The following is a 19281-nucleotide window of genomic DNA, read 5'->3' on the forward strand; positions in this document are numbered from 1 at the left end:
TTTTTTTTTTTTTTTTTTAGAGGATCGTTTCTTGACAACACTGTCCAGCCAAAGTTCTACCAGTTCTACCCATCTCCAGTTGCCTACTTCACCTGAAGTCATGACTGAGCAGTCAGTGGGAGGCCCACCTGAACTAGATACAGCCAGTGGTTCCGAAGGTACAGTTTAAGTCACTTTTTCTATATTTCATTGACTCTAAGGCTGTTAGTTGTCTCTTTGGCTTATATGGGTCTCTGAGAAAGAAAAAAAACACTGCTAATTCTTTGACATAATGCTTTCTTAACCCTTAGAATATTTATTTTATACTTACCAAAAGTGCTTTTTAAGATAGAGCTTTTCATTCTATCACTTCTTTATTTAGTTGCACTACTTGACATGTAAGTATTACAATAACAAAATGTGATTCAGCTTTATCTACCTTCTGGGGCTTTTACTTTCGTAAGTTCCATGAAGTATAGGGTTGCTGCTTTGTAAAATAAATAAATAAATAAATAAAAATAACAGAAATCACTGCCATTTCTCCCAACAAAAATATTTGCTTCCTAACAGTAAATTAGTGCCTTGTCCTTTCTTTCCTTGCTTTCTGTTTAAGTAATAAATTGCTCAATATAAAATTTGGAATTACTTTACAATTGCTACTAATCTCAGGTGTAATAGCCACAGTGTCCATTACTGAGTTGAACCTGAACTTCATCACATGAACAGTTGTAATGAAGTTCATGCATATTTGGGCAGTTATACCCTATGGCTACTCACTGTCTCCTGCAGCAGAAACCATTGATGATAGAATAATCTCATTTTCAGAGGTGCTAAAATGTAAAGAAGAAAACCTGTCTCTAGAGTCAATGATATATATGTTTCACTGTGCTTTCTCTTTCATTCCATAAGAGTCATTTTTCCTAGATTAGAAATTTTGAATCACATCTGATAATTATGATATTGATATATCTGTCAGTATTCCCCAAGGGGAAATAAAGTTGACACTTTAATTTTTTTATTCTTCCTGAATATTAGTATACAAGCGGAATATTTTTTATTCTAGATGTGTTTGATGGACATTTGCTGGGATCCACAGACAGCCAGGTGAAAGAGAAGTCAACCATGAAAGCCATCTTTGCAAATTTGCTTCCAGGAAATAGCTATAATCCTATTCCATTTCCTTTGTGAGTATTATACAAACTTTGTGTTTTTATTCCAGTCCAAACTCTACCATGTCTGTTTTTTCACCATTATTAATTTCTCACTTATGTAAAATGTTTTGTTTTCCTTAATGTCGTAACCTTGCCCATTAGGGGCTGAGTAAATAGCACCTAAATAAAATGAATGAATGTACCTTAACAGTACCTAGAAGAGTTAGAGTGGAAGTCAGGGGAGCAAAATTTACATTGAGAGGGAGTCACCATTGAGTTTTCATGTAATAACAGTAGAGTGGCTGGTTTATTCTTGTTGGACTACTAGTATGTCTTCTTCACAGTTTCTAGAAGACTTTTCTCTCAAGCTTATACTGGAACAAAGTATTTTAGACTTCTCTGGTTCTTTGGAAATTCTTTTTGAGATTAATATGGCCAAAATTTTGGTGTTATAGAAAGTTTTTTGGAGTCACTATTCTATAGTCCTGTGATTTGAAACCTAATTCTGATAATTTTCTGGTTGCCTTCAAATTTTTTTCTTGATTGTTTTTTTTCTTTTGATTCAAGTTCTCATAATTTGCATACATTTTTGCTTAATTAATTATAATTGTGTAGTATTTAGGTAAAATTGTCCTGAGATTTACTTACAGAGTGTTAATGGATTTTGTATTTGATTTTCTGCTAATTTTATTTTTATTTATTTAATGCATTTTAAAAATTTAAACAGTGATCCAGATAAACACTACCTAATGTATGAACATGAACGGGTGCCCATTGCAGTCTGTGAGAAAGAACCCAGCTCCATCATTGCTTTTGCTCTCAGGTATTGCTCTTGGGACTTTTTCTCCTATGGTTATATCTATGTATTTTATGTATGTCTATAATCCTATTTGGGAGATTGTTCACATAAAGCATAACAAAATGATTAATAAAAATACTTTTTGTTTCAGCATGGTAGTCTGTTCTCTTTGAACCTGAAAACCTTCTCTTTATTCAAATAATGGGGTATAGCATGAGTCTTAAGCAAGTTCCTAATAACTGAACTGACTAGAGAGTTTATTTACTGCCCCTTGAATCCTGTAATTGTTTAATTTGTACCCCTGTATCCCTTACTTTGATTTACTTATTAACATAATACGTGGGACATATTTTCCTAATAACAGGTGAATATCTTGTTTTTGTATTCTGCTCTCATTTCCTTTCTGCTTCCTATACACACTCGGTAAATTTTCCTACCTTGAGAATGCTATTTCTATTCCTTAAGTCATAGGTACATTTGACTTTCTGACATAGTTATCATGTGTCTTAAAGAAGCGACCCACTGGGCTGAGGTCGTGGCTCAGAGGTAGAGCGCTTACCTACCACCTGTGAGGAACTGGGTTTGATCCTCAGCACCACATAAAAATAAAACAAAGATATTGTCTCTACCTATAACTAAAAAATAAATATTAAAAAAAGAAGCAACCCACTTTAAAAATATTGATATGTCTAAAAAACCTCAACTTTTTAATCATAAAAGTATCTTGACAGTGGTTCAACCGTTTAAATAGAATCTAAGGTGTTGAATCAAAAATTTTTTTCTATTGTAAGGTGTTAAATTTTTCCTTTTGGATATTTGTTACAAGGTGTATATTTATTCAACAAATATTTGGCATTGTATATACAGGGGTAAACAAACTATTTTTTTTTTTTTTTTGTATCAGGGATTGAACCCAGGAGTCCTTAACTGTTGTGCCACTCCCCAGGCCTTTCTTTTTTATTTAGATACAGGGTCTTGCTAAGTTGCTTAGGCCCTTGCTAAGTTGCTGAGACTGGCTTTGAACTTGCAGTCCTCCTGCCTTACCCTCCTGAGCCACTGAGATTACCACAACACCTGGGAAGATTTACATGCCTCTGTTTTTATGATATTTAGAGTTTACTGTTGGGATAATAAGAGTTTTTTCTTTATAAGATTTTATATGATAATTTTTAAGATCTTTGCCTTTTTATCCTTTGTGAAGATAGCATTTTATTCTAATTTACTGATTAATAATAGTATATCAATAGATAAGAAAGGTGCCAAAATGAAATATATATTTTGTACTATTAGGAAGAAAGTATTCTAGTTGAAGACATTTTCTTTCAATGTCTTAAAAGAATAATATACCCAACATGCCTCTTTGTTCTATGACATTTGGTTTATCTAAAGCATGACTCCCAGATTACTAGTCCAGGAGTCAAATGTTTTGGGCTAATAGAACATTAAAAAAAAAGGTTTTTTTCTTCAAATTTAGTACCTTTAAATAGAAAATCACTCTTAAGTTCCTTTATTCTATATTAATCAAATCCTGAGGATTTATTCTTTTAGATTACCTGTTCAGCACCCGGATTAATTTGATTTAAATTTTAGTAACTAGGTTCTTTTGATCATTGCTAAGGTTATTGGTACTGGTTGGGAGTCAGTGGGTCCTTATTTGTATCATTCTTTACAAATACATAGACCTTCCTTATGAAGCTTCTAATTGATCACTTTCATTAATTAACTGAAGTGCATTTGTTTAATCATAGACATTTAATAATGGTTGTGTTTCTATACTGCAAAATTTATTCTAAAGCTTATGATTTGTTTTTAAAGAAAGCTTAATGTTTAACATTTTTTTTAACCTATTTCTACCTTAAGTTGTAAAGAATACCGAAATGCCTTAGAAGAATTGTCTAAAGCAACTCTGTGGAACAGTGCTGAAGAAGGGCTTCCAACAAATAGGTGATTCATGATTGAGTAAACTGTATTTTAATTTAGTTATGTTGTCATTTTCTGTATCCTTGTGTTTCAGTTTTATCATAGCATATTATCAGTATTAAAATTTTTAGGATCCAGATAATGGCATTCAATTCAGCCAGTAATTGAGACAGCAAAATTAAAGTACAGCAAAAGACCTTAAATAGTCCCTTAGCATGTAGTTTTCTGTCGATTGCCATATAGTTCAGTGTATGTTCTAAACTTCCCAACATTTTCGGGGGAAAAAAAAAAAAGATACTGTTTTTATTTTAAAAATGGTAACTTGTAAAAAGTACACCACTGCTTGGCTTTGTAATTTTAAGTGTTTGTGAATTTTATATACCTAACATTTAAAAAAAAAAAAAAAGCCCCAAACCAGGTTGTTCACTATTTTAGACATTTAAATAGAAATTGTCATAGTCTCATTATTAATGAAATAGGTTTTCCAATTTTACTAGTCTAGTTAAATTTGCTTGAATTATCACTATGAATAGAATGAGAAAAATGAAATTGTTATTTTCTGTAATTGTTTGGTGACAGATACAAATCTAACTCTAATTGACTTAGGGGAAAATTTTATAAAAGTCTGTGGCTTTTGTACATTTCCATACATTTTTATAGTTAAAGCATTTTACTTTCTTCAGTAGATATTCCAAAACTTTTTATTTAATGTTCTAACCTGTGTTTATGTAAATTATTAATCAGATTTCTGATTTTGTGGGTTGGCTTAGGTGTTAGTAGTTTAGTGTAGGAATCAGAATACTCTCTATGTTCTGAATAGTTTAAATTAATTTTTCCTTTGTCTTTCTTCTTAGTATTTTAGACAGCAGGCCAAAGAGTAGCAGTCCTATTAGATTACCTGAAATTAGTGGAGGACAGACCAGCCGCACAGCAGAAGCAGAATCACAACCAAGTATGATTTCAAATGGGGAAGTATTTATAATTGTTTTATTTGTGAATATGATTTGAAGAAGAAAACACAGAAATACCATTTGGAAAAGATTTACTATTTCTCGTCTTTGAGATATAGTATGGATTTAAACATTTTTTTTAAATATGCTTTTTAAAAATTTTTTTTCTTTTAGTTGTAGATGCACACAATGCCTTTGTTTTATTTTTATTTGTTTTATATGGTGCTGAGTATCGAACCCAGTGCCTTATACATGCCAGGCTAGCACTCTACCACTTAACTACAGTTTCATCCCTGAATATCCTCTTTTATAGATGTGATTTTTAAATATAAATTCAAGTTATTGAACTTCAAATTCTTAGAAACTCCTTTTTCTATGCAAAAAGAAAGAGTATCATCTTCCTTCTTTGAGCTTTCAATTTAAAATGTACATTCTAAAATAAAACATGAACTTATATATTTTTTTGAGTTTATAGTGTTAGTTGGCACCATGAAAATTTTACATTGTTTCTTTTAATCTCCACAATAAGCCCATAAGGATTATTTGACTTCCCTATTTTCAGAAAGGAAGTTAAGGTTTAGATTAAGTAGCTTGCTTGAGTTTTAGACAATGGTGGAGATGGGATTTGGTCTTGGGTTTTATTGACTTTATCAGTTAGGAATGCATTTAGCTACATTGAACAAAAAATTCACTTGTCTATAAGGGCTTAAACATATATGACAGTCTACTTTTCTAAAATAGGTCAGCCTAGAGGTGGGCAGTTGCTGGCATTGGTCAAGTTGCTCAGCACTGTTATGACAACTGAGGGATACTTTCTCTTGAATACTCTTAAATTTTTCTCATATTAAATAATATTCCATTTTGTTTGCTTTTGAGGCAGAAGAAGGGCAGTAGAACCTGCAGCTATTCTCTTACTGAGGAAGCAGAGATACCCACTTTGGTCCCATTGGTCAGAACTGAGTCTTAGGGCCCCCTCTAACTGCTAAAAAAATAGGGGGAGCATTGTCCTGAGACTGCATACATAGCTGTCCCCCTAAATTTAAGTTCTCTTAGCAAGGAACTGGGTAGTAGTGGATATTAAGGAAGCAATAATAGTGTTTACCACTTTAAGTAAGTATTTTTATGACTGATATTTTCTGTTGATTATGTAAATGGTCATTTATTTTGGTAAACGATTAATTTATAGTATTAGAATCACAATATGCATGATTTAATGAAGGAAGCTCAAAACTAGGAATAAAAGAACAAGATAGTAAATTCTTGGCTATCCTATAGTATTTATTTTTTGCAAGATGCTGAAAAAGATCTCATTTTCCCATTTTAAGATTTCGCAACACAAAAGATGAAAAGACGTAAACTTTAACTCTGAATTCTTTTAGCTTGTGGAATTATTGTTTTAGTTGAATTGACTGTATTGTAATAAGAACTTAGCTATAATTTAATCTTTTGGCTGAAGATGTGACTGTTTTTTGGAAGACAGTTTTGAAAGACCTTCTAGAGAATTTCTCACATTTTGACAGGTCAGCTAGCTGAGCATTGCTTTCCTTCTGTGTTTCTGATAGCATAAGTGCTTGACTACTCAAAAAACAAAAACAATAACATGTGGAATAATAATCTTTGCTAACACAGGAATAAGTTGAAAATTTTTATTTTCCACTTGCAGTGACCTATAATTGAAATTAATGTGTTACTTTTTATTTTTTAGCCAAAAAGGCTTCTGGAATGTTGTCCTTCTTCAGAGGGACAGCAGGCAAAAGCCCTGATCTCTCTTCCCAGAAGAGAGAGACCTTACGTGGAGCAGATAGTGCTTACTACCAGGTTGGGCAGACGGGAAAGGAGGGGACGGAGAATCAAGGCATTGAGCCTCAAGGTGTGTTAAGTAGACCATATGTGCTGGTTCCAGGCTCTAGTTTATTTATTTTGGTTTTTAAAGTTTTCTTATAGTACTACATAGGTAATTCTTAACTACTGAAACCAGGGCATGTGCACTGTTCTCACTCCTCAGCATGATAGTAGAAAAAGCATGGCATTTGAGGAGTCCAGCTGGTTTCAGATTTTGTTGCTATCATTTACTGTGTGATACAATCAGAAATCCTTAGTTGCCATACCTGTAAAGTGGCTAAAACCGTATATTCCAAGGTTTACTGATGACTTAGTGACATTACACACTAAAGCATGGGACAGAGGTCCCACTATGTAACTCAAATCCTCACGTTTTCATTCCTCTGCCCCATCCCCAAGATATTCTCTTCCTTTTCTAATTCCTGTAAAATTGTGGCTATTTATGCCCATCTATATTTTGATATTTTAAAACCGTGCCTATCTGATTGTGTTTGTATATGGGTTTAGAACAGTATTTGGCAGATCCATTCGTTTATTTTTGTCTGCTTGATTTTACATTGAGTAGTTGCAACTGAGTAAATTAATTATTATCTGTCCCTTTAGAGAAATTGTTGAGTGACTCCTAGGTTATATCATGAATTAGTAGTTAAAATATAATAATTACCATAACAAATTTTGATTAGCAATTGAGAGATTTGTTTAGTGTTCTGGAGGTTGCAGTTGGCCCGCAAGTGTTTATAATGTGATCCTTGGAGAGTCTTGATTCTTTGGAAAATGATTTTGAAATGTGAAAGCTTAGGGGACAATTTGTTCTTTTTGATACGAATATGTATTTCAAGTATACAGTAAACAGTGAATCTTGTAGGTTTGTCAGAAACATCAGTCAAATTAAAAAAAACAAACCTGAATTAGATTTTAATATTTGGGGAAGTGTTATTCTATACATATCTGGAAAACTAGTCACTAATTGATAAAGAAGCCATGGAAGTTCTTGGTGTCAGAGTTGAGTTTGCTATAATAGGAGTTAAGTAAAATTATTCAAACCAAATTCTCTATTTCTTTAATCTAAATATTGAAACTTTTAAAATAACACATTTTATTGTAATTGTTTACAGAGTTTAATAGTGATTTTACTAGGTTATTTTTATTGTTGATTTACTAATTTTTGTTGTTATATCAGGGACAAAAGATAAAATGAACTGATAATTATTTAAAATTTTGCCTTTACTAATGATATTAAACCTTTTAGATGAGGTAGATGGAGGAGATCCACAAAAGAAACAATTCACAAATCCTCACGTTGAACTGCGTAAGTATAAAATAATGTGTTGTCTGCCTAGGGACAGGGACCATAATTAAGCAAACTGTTACTTGGGAATTGTAGCTTTATACTAGTTAAATATCCTGTTTCTTGAGATGAATATTAAAATCTGCCAACATGAGGTTTATTTATGTATAATTTAGTTTCTAAAAATGTATTGTTGAATTTATAAAGAAATTTAATTAAAGTTACAATTCATAAATTTATAAATTGTACTTTAATTTCTAATATTTAAATCTTTTCCTGTTGTATAATGGATATACACAGAGCTCGACAAGCATTTAGAATTGTATATGGGTACTAGAAACTTATTGTTTAGAATAGTATCATATACTATAAATTTTGTGATGTTTATAAAGAAGTTGTATAATAGTACAATGATTAAAGTACAATAACCAGTGTAAAGGTAGAACTGGGTTCTATTTAAAAAAAATTTTTTTTAAAGTGTGTAGCAGTGATCATATGATTATTTTCTAATCTCCCCTGTGGATCATGTTGACAGCATGGTAATAAACAGGCATTTCAACTTAACATGAAAGATGCTTTCCTGGAGGAACCTACATGGTTGCATTTAGTGGTGGGAAAGGGAAGGAAAAGGTATTTTTTTGATTCATAAGAGATTTTTTAAAAAACTCTTTTGTAGAATTTTCTGATGCTAATGCCAAATTTTATTGTCGACTGTACTACGCTGGAGAGTTTCATAAGATGCGTGAAGTGATTCTGGGCAGCAGTGAGGAAGATTTCATTCGTTCCCTTTCCCATTCATCACCCTGGCAGGCCCGAGGAGGCAAATCAGGAGCTGCTTTCTATGCAACTGAAGGCAAGACTTTTTAATCGTTTTTCTGGTTGAGTGGTCTTCATCTTTTCCCCTGAAATGATTTATGATACTTGAACTGAGGTAGTAGGGTATTGGCTAATGGCAAATGATGTTTTCTGACTTCCATTTTATTTTAAGAGGATTTAATAAAATATTTAAAATAATATACCTCTATGTGTTTGTAATGAGATTCAGGCATTGATCAAGTCCTTACCTTAGTAAACTCTAGTTCTGAGCTCTCCAAAGGTAAAGAGAAAGAATACTTCTAGAAAGCTCAAAAGGGTATGTCAGAACTGATGAAAAATGAATATAGAAATATTTTTAGCCTGAAAGTAGAAAGACCAAGTTCTTAACCTAAAAAGTTTGCGGAATATGTGACCATTGTGTTTCAGATTCAATTTGCTCTAACCACTGAAAGCAAAATTATTTAAGAGAATACAGCTGGAAATTTGTTGTTTGATAAATATTTTCGTAACAGTGACTTAGTGGATTATTAACAATGGAATTTATATAACTTTATTTGATAGTTCTAAAAATTAGGTCACCTAGCAATGAATTTTGTGGTACAGAGATTTTGTGATACAGAGTAGAAGACTAGTGACTACATAAATCCTCAGGATCTCTTCTAGCCCTTCCATTACTTGAGAATTATGTTCTGATCAAAATTTTCATGGTAACATCAGAAAATATCCATTAAAAACATAAAATAAGGATGATTTGGGATCTCTGGAATGATTTATTATAGAAGATAGTAGATATTATGATTGAATAAATACTTGAAATTTCTGCTTTTTAGATGATAGATTCATTTTGAAGCAGATGCCTCGTCTGGAAGTCCAGTCTTTCCTTGACTTTGCGCCACACTACTTCAATTATATTACAAATGCCGTTCAACAAAAGGTAGAAATCCAAATCTTGAATCTTGGTCAACAATCAGAGTTTTACTGGGCTTTCTTTCATCCTGAGGGTTAGTACTAATGATAGTTCTCCCTGAACGGGACATGACTGGATCTCAGGATGCAATTGAGGTCTGGTGGAATGCAGATTTTGCACTGTAGTTTTCTTATCTTTGCCAGTAAGGAGTCAAGTGATCTTGAGCAAAGTGTTTTTAATTAGTATGTATATGAAAGTCAATTTAAATTTAAGACTAACAATGTTAACTACAAATATTGTAATTTGTAATTTTGTTGAGACAGAAATTTGGAACATGTTGAGAAATCAGGATATGCCTCCTTTAGCTAGAAAAGCAGGAAGTCATTGGCCCAGGATGCCTACTTTTCATCGAGCAATGACCACCCTCCTTCCCCCACCTCCATAAAATTATGAATAGAATTTTGGGTGCTTTTTATTGTGAGTTATTAGAGGAAACTAGATATCATAATAAAGTGCTTGAATTTGAACAACTGTGAAGGATTGACCCTTTGGAGAATGGTAAGGGTCTAATATTTTCATTGGCTTCATTACTCCATGCACTTCTGAGATTCAAGGGTTTGAGCTACTTTTCCAGGACCTTTGGCTGGTTATATCAGCAATAAATCATGAAATAATTTTTACAACATGTGAATAACCCACATAATATAAAAAATAGTATTGGATCACAAATAATCCCTTTAATAATAGTTTGCTTTGATCTTTTCTTGATTAGAGGCCCACTGCCTTAGCCAAAATTCTTGGAGTTTATAGAATTGGTTATAAGAACTCTCAGAACAACACAGAAAAGAAGTTAGATCTTCTTGTCATGGAAAATCTTTTCTATGGGAGAAAGATGGCACAGGTAAGGGCACTGGACTTTGCGAAGCATTTAGCTATTGGAACTCTTTGTACTTTTGGTACTTGAATATAATGAATTCAAATAACTTCTTATTTTATAGTAAATATTTAACTTTGGTTACTAGATGAAATTGGACTTTTGACTTGGAAAAAAGAATAAAGAAAAATTATTGTTATGGACTTGTCCTAAAATGTAACATATCAATATTCTAGAATCATAGAATTGGTAGAATAAGAAAGCAGATCTACTTCCACCACCTGAATTTTAAAAATAAATTTATTGAAGCCCATAGAAATTGAGTAACTTAGTTATTTTTAGATCTCAAGTTGGTCTAGATTCTAGAAAAGTGCTCTTCAAAGTTCTGGTTCTTAAATTATTTCCAGTCTTCAATGAGTTAAGGAGCTTATGCCAAACTGTGATCCAGTGTACTGCTTCTTCATGGAGAAAGTCTTCATCTGAGAAATAATGTTAGCTGAACTAAACTGTGTGCTTAATAGTCTAATGATTTATTTATATTCTGTCACTGGCTCCTTAACATCATCAAAAGCCAGGAGCAATTGACCAGCAATTGTCTATAAACTACACTCAAATCATACTGGTTCTCGCATTCAGGTTCTCTGTCCTTTGAGTGCACCGCTTTTCCTGCTACCCAATTATTCCTAAAATTATGCAGTTTTTTTCTCCATTGCCATAGTAATTGTACAATTTTGATATCAAGACTAAGTTTCTTAAGAAAGTTAATTTGAATCCTTTTTATAATCCAATCATATATTTTTGGAATTACTTGTTAATGTACCATAAAGTTTATTAAATTGATCAGCGAATTTCTGAAATGTTTTAGTAATGAGTACCTAGGTATTAGTTTCATATGATATACTTATATCACCATGTATTTTATGCATTGTACAATTATTTCACTATAAATTTAATGACTATTTTAAAAGTTATGATTGAGTTTTTAAACTAAATTTAAAAGTATATAATTGTAACCACTACAAAAAGTCTGTCTGCCTTTTTAATTTAATTTCATTAATTAACCATTGTGGCAACTCATTCATAAATAACAAAGAATTTTCTTTCTGCTAGGTGTTCGATTTGAAGGGTTCACTTAGGAATCGAAATGTAAAAACTGACACTGGAAAAGAGAGTTGTGATGTGGTCCTGCTGGATGAAAACCTCTTGAAGATGGTTCGAGACAACCCTTTGTATATTCGTTCTCATTCCAAAGCTGTTCTGAGAACTTCCATCCATAGTGACTCCCACTTCCTTTCTAGCCACCTCATTATAGATTATTCTTTGCTGGTTGGGCGAGATGATACTAGCAATGAGCTGGTAGTTGGAATTATAGGTAAGTTAATAGATATATCCTACTTATAGCTCATGATTGAAAGAGAAAAAAATTGTAAAATTCTTTTGAGTCTTGTTAGGTTTATTGAGTACTTTAACAAACTTTCATTTGAAATTTTAAAAATAATAGTTTTTCATCCTAGTTCCTTCTATTCAATTTTCTCATCTCCATTTTCATTATTTTTGTCAAAAATACATAATTTCAGGCTGAGTTTGGTGGTTCCTGCTTGTAATCACAGTGACTTTAGTGGTTGAGGCAGGAAGATTGCAAGTTTGAGGCTAGCCCCAGCAACTTAGCAAGATCTTGTCTGAAGATAAAAAATATAAAAAGGGCTGGGGATGTAGCTCAATGGTAGAGTGCTCTGGAGATAGATGTGTATCTACACATATATACACACGTACACACAAACACACACACACAAACTATATATTAAAAAATGATTTGCAGATTAGGCCTTGTGTCATTGTTTTAAGGATTAAGCAAATTAATTTGGAGAAAACCTTTAAAGTGATTTGCAGATTAGGCCTGTGTCATTGTTTTAAGGATTAAGCAAATTAATATGGAGAAAACTTTTAGAAAAGCCCTAGCATGTTGAAGCACTCAATAAATGCTAAGTATTTTAGAAATAGTAGTAATAGTTATTGTCATTTGCTTATATTTATTAACATAACTTGATTGCTAATTGCACCTGCCTTTTTCAACTCTCAGATTATATTCGAACATTTACATGGGACAAAAAGCTTGAGATGGTGGTGAAATCAACAGGAATTTTAGGAGGACAAGGTGAGTAAAATTTTTGTTCTATTTGTTCTTTAAATTCTCATATATTTCTTACTATTTAAAATTTAAGAGCTATTAAAATTGTAAAAAATGTAGGGTTATTTCTGATTTCATTTCCAGAATGGCCAGATATTAAGGGGAATTGTGTAGGTAGCAAATGTTGGGTTTAAATTTGTGTTAAAATGCCAAAAGTTCTCAAAATAAGAGTTAAAAAGGAAGAAAAAGCTAGAGTTCTGAATAAGAGATTATCTCTACTAAACATTTGATATTTTCTAAGTTCTTTGAGCACTCCAGCCTCATTTGTGCCTCTAGCCATCTCTCATCTCTAAGAAAGAACTTATCTTTTAGAATGAAAGCTTCCACCAGGAAGAACCCTGTCACATGGCAGGTGGCATAGTGGCTAACCCTACCTCCTCACTTAGACTGCTCTGCTTTATGTGTCTTTATGGCAGTTTATATGAAACAACATAAATGGTTGAAATCTGATACCCAATCAAATATATATATATATATAAAGCAGCTTTTTTCCCCCCTTTTCTGTTTCATAATTTTAGGTAAAATGCCAACTGTGGTCTCTCCAGAGTTGTATAGGACTAGATTTTGTGAAGCAATGGACAAATATTTCCTGATGGTGCCAGACCACTGGACAGGATTGGACCTGAACTGTTGAAATCAAGCACATTTCTTGAAGTAGCCTGTGAAAGAAAACAGTCAGGAACAAGAGACCAAAAATAAGTGACATGTTTTATTTCTTCATCCCATTCACCTGTGTCCAGAAGTCCTTTTAGTTCTTTGGCTCTTTAGATCGTCCATGTCTGAAGGGTAAAAATTTCCTTCGATTTGCACTTTGGATTTTGATACCTGTGAATTAGTAGTCTGGAAGTTGCATGAACATTTCCTCACTTAAGCTGGAATACAGATCATTTCAAAGAGCTAAGATTAGAGATGAGTCAATGGTGTGAGAAACTGAGTTGTATTTGTTAACTTAATTGGAGAAGAAAAACCATGTCTTATAGATTGTGACTATCTTGGCCTTACAGTTGACACATTCTTTCCTTAAAAGGCATTTGTAGTACTGCTGAATTTAATGTTACCTATTGTCAGGATTTCTGAAAACTTTAAGAAAAATTTTGATTTATTCCTCTAGTGGCCAGGTAAGCAGGTTTGCATTTTTTGAAGAATTTAACTTAAATCACGAATCCTGTCTGAATATTCTGTGTCTTCCCAATTTACCTTGTTTTCAAGTGTTCAGTTTTATAATTCTGCCTTCTCTATTGGTGACAAGAGGATGCAGCCATTAACTTAAAGTCCTTTTTAGAGTACTTCTTAAGCTTGTTTAAAACTTTTGACTAATCATTATGTTAATCTCCACTCATCTTTGTATGTTCATATTTTAGGTCTTGCCACCCCCCCTTATTTTAGGGAAATAGTCATCATTAGTAAATTGGTCTGGAATAATTGAATTTCTAAAGGAAGAATTATTAACACAGGAATTTTATGAGTATAAAAAATAAATTAGATCCAATCCAAGAAATTGGGTGAGAAGGAAACACTTGGTTGCTTTATATAGGGGTGAAGTATCTTTCAGTATAACCAGCAAGTTCAATGGCATTTATTTCCAGGACATTCCCATTTTCCAGTTTTCTACACACTGTTTAGTTCTGCTCCTGAGACATACTAAGAGATAAAGTTATCTTACTAAGGAGCTTCTTTTTTAATGGCCAGTTATTTTGTTTGTTTTAAAAAGTGATTCGGAGTATTCAACTTTGAGGAAATTCTGATCCCAGAATGTTTCTTTTTTTGGCTTCTTTCTGTCATGAGAACAATTTAGGGATTTGTAAAATTTTTAGAATTTCATTCTTTTTCAGACTTCCTATAATAATAGTACATTAATTTTCACATAAAAAAAAAAGAAAGCAAGATGCATTCAGTTACAGTATGGTAAGTACATGAATGGGAACATTTTGGAAAGCTTGCTTTAAAGAATGAAAGCATTGGTTTGTATTTGGTGCTTATTAAAAATATAGTTAATTTTGAACTAGAAGCAAGTTGGCCAAGGACTTGAGACTTATCTGATGCTAAGCTTCCTCTCCCACTTAAATATGTATATGTGCCTTTTGAAGTTACACAAAACACTGATGATTTTAGTTTTGATACAGAAGACTAGTAAAGGAGTTGTGTAGACATGGAAGATGTGTGGAAGATGATTAAATTTTTATGTGTTTAGGGAAAAGAGATTTTGTGTCTGATTTGAAATACCAGTATGGTTTTGTCTTTGTTTATTTTTCCTATCAAGACACATAGGGTTATTTATCCTGTCAATTTCCCGTAGAAGTGAAAGATGTCCCCCACTAACCATTCTTTTAGTTTCAATACCATGTACACAACTGGAACGCTCCATGGGAATAGCTCCTGACAATAATGTGGCATACTGATTTTTCTTTACCTTGCTCATGACTTTAAAAATCATTTTTTAAAGTACTCCTGCCTAATGGGTAATTTGGTGGTTAAACATTCTGAAGCAAGAGTTGCTGCTTTGTAAGGACACTTTGTCCTTATAAAATTAATGTCTGAGCTGTATTCATGAAGGGAAAATGCACAATTTAACTGTTTGGTTCCTTCCTGTTCCTCTTTATGCCACTATTAGATATATAAGGTGTTTCAAATTACTATGCCGGTCAATTTCAGTATTGAGTGACTATTTTCCTTTCTTGAATTCCCTTTCTATATTAATGCTGAAAAGTTAGAAATTAGGAAGAAATCTTAGTATTTCCTTCCTGAGAATACAGTATGAATCCTAAAAATAATTGATAGTAGCATGAGAGAACTATGTCAACATGTTGCTTTGTATAAAAATCTCATTTATAAATGTGAAGCTTTTTGATTCCATCAAAATATATTTGAAAAATAGAAAGGATTTCTTAGCCTAAGAAAAATAAGGGAAATAAGCTAAGTCCTTTTGTAGTCTGTTGAATACCTTAAATTTATAGATAATCAAAATTTCCTACAGAATGTCTTATAATTTTTTTCTTGATTTAGTAGTGAGTGGTTTTCTAGCTTGGCTTTTATTGAGTATTGTAAATAGTAGGGTCATATTGGCATCTTTTGTGATGGCTTTGTGGTCATCAGATCTTGACATTTTGCCCATTACCAGTGGACTTGAATGAAACTTCCAAGGAGAATATATCTTCCTAAAGAAAGTTGGCTCAGTTTAAAGAGTAAAAATCAGTGTGATCAATGAGCCTGGTGGAAAATCAGATCAGGCCATTCATTATCCTGCAAGTGTTAACACTGACTTATGCAGTATTCATACCATCTAGTGCAATGGCTTTCTTTTCTTTTCTTTGGTAACACAGGTGCAGTGTATTATAGAAAAAATAGAAATTACAAATCATGAACAGTTTTATTAATACTACTGTGTCTGTTTTGTAAAATACAAGTGTATATTATGTCTTTTGACAGGTTGAATTTTAAACTAGAGAAATAATGTTGTAAATCATAATAGCTACTTTTAATTTAATATGAAAAACTCATTTAACAATATTGAAAGTTCTTAATGTATTATAATGTATATATTTCTCTACTTTGGTTCCAGCTGTTTTATATGATTGACATGTTATTTAAAAGATAACTGCCTTGACCTTTTAGAGACTTGTACTGTAAATAAAGAAGACTTATAATAAACTGCAATCTGCTTACTCAGTTTTGAATCTGCTTACTCAGTCTTGAATCCACTTGAGGAAATTACAAAAGTAAAAGGTGTTGAATGTGCAAGCCTTGTTCCTGGCCTGCTGGTGTTGCCTTCTGTTCATTCCTTTCCTCTTACTTTTCCAATGGAAGAATTTAATTCTTTCGTTGAAACCTGCGGTTCATTCTGGCCAGTAAGGGACAGGGCTGTATTGGCTTTCACATTCTTCTTGTGTTTTAGTTTTCCTGATAGGGCACTCAAGGAAGTCAAGCTCTTTACTATGTGGGATTGGCCAAATTTGCAAGTGGGTGGGGCTTTCTCAACCACAATTTCTTCCATGGCTTGGAGGCAAATCCCATGCTACCTGAACTGCATCAGTCTTTTGAGCCTAAAGCTACAAGGCCCACCTCTTACCTGGATTCACTGGGGCAACGGTGAGAGTGGCTGCTTCTGAGTATGCCCAGAAGTTGCTGGGCTGTGCAGGAAAATAGGTGCCTGGCACAGAGTGGCAAGGGTGGTATCTCTGGCTCATTTACCTCTTTGCTTTTCTCTTGTAGGGTGGAAGAAGTGGATGGTAGGGAAGAGGCAGAGTGAATTCTCTAGTCCCTATTAGCCTATAAATATCTTGTGTTGGAAATTAATTATTTTATAAAATTCCTGAATTAATAAAAGTAAGGTTTTTTAATGAGATTTTATTGTGATTTTAAAAATGTATAACAAGTTTTATTACCTTAACAGTTTTTAAGTGTATAATTCAGTTGTATTAATTATATTCACATTGTCTTATATAAGATATTCAGAATATTTTTATCTCACAGAACACCTGCTATCCCTTCAAGTCCCAGGTAACCGCCATTCTGTTTGTCTTTATTAATTTCACTATTTAAGATAGTTCATCATATCCTAGGGTGTTGTAATTTTGTGACTGTCTTTTTCACTTAGCATAATTCTTTGAAGTTCACCTTTGTTGTGGCATGTGACAGAATTTCTTTTTAAAGACTGAATGATATTCCACTGTATTTATATACCATATTTTGTGTATCCATGAATCCTTCCACAAATGCTTAATTTTATGTGTCAACTTGACTGAACTAAGGGATGGCCAGATACCTGGTCAGACATTATTTCTTGGTGTATTAGGAAGGGTTTTTCTGGAAGAGGTTAGCATCTATTTTTCAATTTCAAATTTTCTTTTTAAAATCTTTTATTTGTTCTTTTTAGGTACATGACAGTAGAGCATATTTTGATATATTATTGAGATATGGAATATAACTTATTCTAACTAGGATCCCATTCTTGTGGTTGTACGTGATGTGGAGTTACACTGGTCATGTATTCATATATGAACATAGGAAAGTTATGTCCAATTCATTCTACTGTCTTTCCTGTTTCTATCCCCCTTTCCTTCTCTTCATCCCCCTTTGTCTAATCCATTGAACTTCTGTTCTTCTCCTCCCAAACTTTATTGCGTGTTAACATCCACATATCAGAACATTTGGCCTTTAGTTTTTTGGGATTGACTTATTTCCTAATACTTAGTATAATAAGTCTCCAGATCCATTCATTTGCTGGCAAATGTCATAAAGTAATTCTTCCTTATGGCTGAGTAATACTCCATTGTGCATATATACCACATTTTAAAAAATATTTTTTAATTATTGACAGACTTTTTTATTTTATTTATTTGTATGTGGTGCTGAGAATCGAACCCAGTTCCTCACACATGGGAGGCAACCGCTCTAAAACTGAGCCCCAGTCCCAGCCCCCACATTTTCTTTATCCATTCATCTGTTGAAGAGCACCTAGATTGGTTTCATAGCTTGGCTATTGTGAATTGAGCTGCTATAAATATTGATGTGGTTGTGTCACTACAGTATGCTGATTTTAAGTCCTTTGTTTATAAACCGAGGAGTGGGATAACTGGGTCAAATGGTGGTTCCATTCCAAGTTTTCTGAGGAGTCTCCAGACTGCTTTCCAGAGTGGGTGCATAAATTTGCAATCCTACCAGCAATGTATAAGTGTACCTTTTCCCCCACATCCTTGCCAGCATTTAATGTTGTTTGTATTCTTGATAATTGCCATTCTGACTGGAATGCAATGGAATCTCAGTATAGTTTTAATTTGCATTTTTCTAATTGCTAGAGTCGAACATTTTTTTAATAAATTTGTTGCCCAATCATATTTCCTCTTCTGTGAAGTACCTGTTCAGTTCTTTTGCCCATTTACTGACTGGGTTATTTGTGGATTTTTTTTTTTTTTAAGAGTTAAGTTTTTTGAGTTGTTTATATATCCTGGAGATTAATCCTGTGTGATACAGGTGGCAAAGATTTTCTCCCATTCTGTAGGCTCACTCTTCATGTTTTTTTTTTTTTCGGGGGGGGGGCAGGTACAAGATTGAACTCAAAGGCACTCAACTGCTGAGCCATATCCCAAGCTCTATTATGTATTTTATTTAGAGACAAGGTCTCACTGAGTTGCTTAGTGCCTCGTTTTTGCTGAGGCTTGCTTTGAACTCACGATCCTCTTGCCTCAGCCTCTGAAGCCACTGAGATTATAGGCATGCGCCACTGTGCCCTCCTGTCTTCATGTTCTTGATTGGATATTAACATTTGAATTGGTAGACTGAGTAGGAAGACCTGCCTTTACCAGTGTGGATGGACTAGAGTAGAATAAAAAGGTAGTCAAAGGGCAAATATTCTCTCTCCTTGAACTGGAACATGTATCTTCTGCCCTTGAACATCACAGCTCTAAGATTGTGGGGCTTTGGATTCTAGGAGTGGTACCAGTGGCCTCCATGGTTCTCAGGCCTTCAGATCCAAACTGGAAGTTACACCTCAGACCTTCAGAGTTGGAGTGAATTACATAACCAGCTTTCCTGGTTCTCCACTTGCAGACAGCGTATGGTGGGACTTCT

At 33.3% G+C, this 19281-nt stretch overlaps 1 protein-coding gene across 11 annotated transcripts in view; it reads left to right on the plus strand.

Annotated features, from left to right (window-relative positions):
- The window catches only part of Pikfyve (phosphoinositide kinase, FYVE-type zinc finger containing), an 83661-nt gene extending 67273 nt beyond the window's left edge, over positions 1-16388 (plus strand). For all 11 annotated transcript variants that reach the window (XM_048808422.1, XM_048808421.1, XM_048808420.1 and 8 more), the window contains 13 exons: positions 21-158; positions 1043-1163; positions 1858-1953; positions 3790-3873; positions 4704-4801; positions 6505-6669; positions 7891-7950; positions 8606-8782; positions 9576-9679; positions 10425-10553; positions 11637-11898; positions 12607-12681; positions 13233-16388. In XM_048808422.1, coding sequence (XP_048664379.1) covers positions 21-158; positions 1043-1163; positions 1858-1953; positions 3790-3873; positions 4704-4801; positions 6505-6669; positions 7891-7950; positions 8606-8782; positions 9576-9679; positions 10425-10553; positions 11637-11898; positions 12607-12681; positions 13233-13348 — 1625 coding nt within the window. In that variant the 3' untranslated portion in view covers positions 13349-16388. The remainder of the gene's footprint in view (positions 1-20; positions 159-1042; positions 1164-1857; positions 1954-3789; positions 3874-4703; positions 4802-6504; positions 6670-7890; positions 7951-8605; positions 8783-9575; positions 9680-10424; positions 10554-11636; positions 11899-12606; positions 12682-13232) is intronic.
- Positions 16389-19281: the final 2893 nt, after the last annotated feature.

The sequence above is a fragment of the Marmota marmota genome, unplaced genomic scaffold, assembly GCF_001458135.2.
Source record: "Marmota marmota marmota unplaced genomic scaffold, marMar, whole genome shotgun sequence".
NCBI classification, from domain to species: Eukaryota; Metazoa; Chordata; class Mammalia; order Rodentia; family Sciuridae; genus Marmota; species Marmota marmota.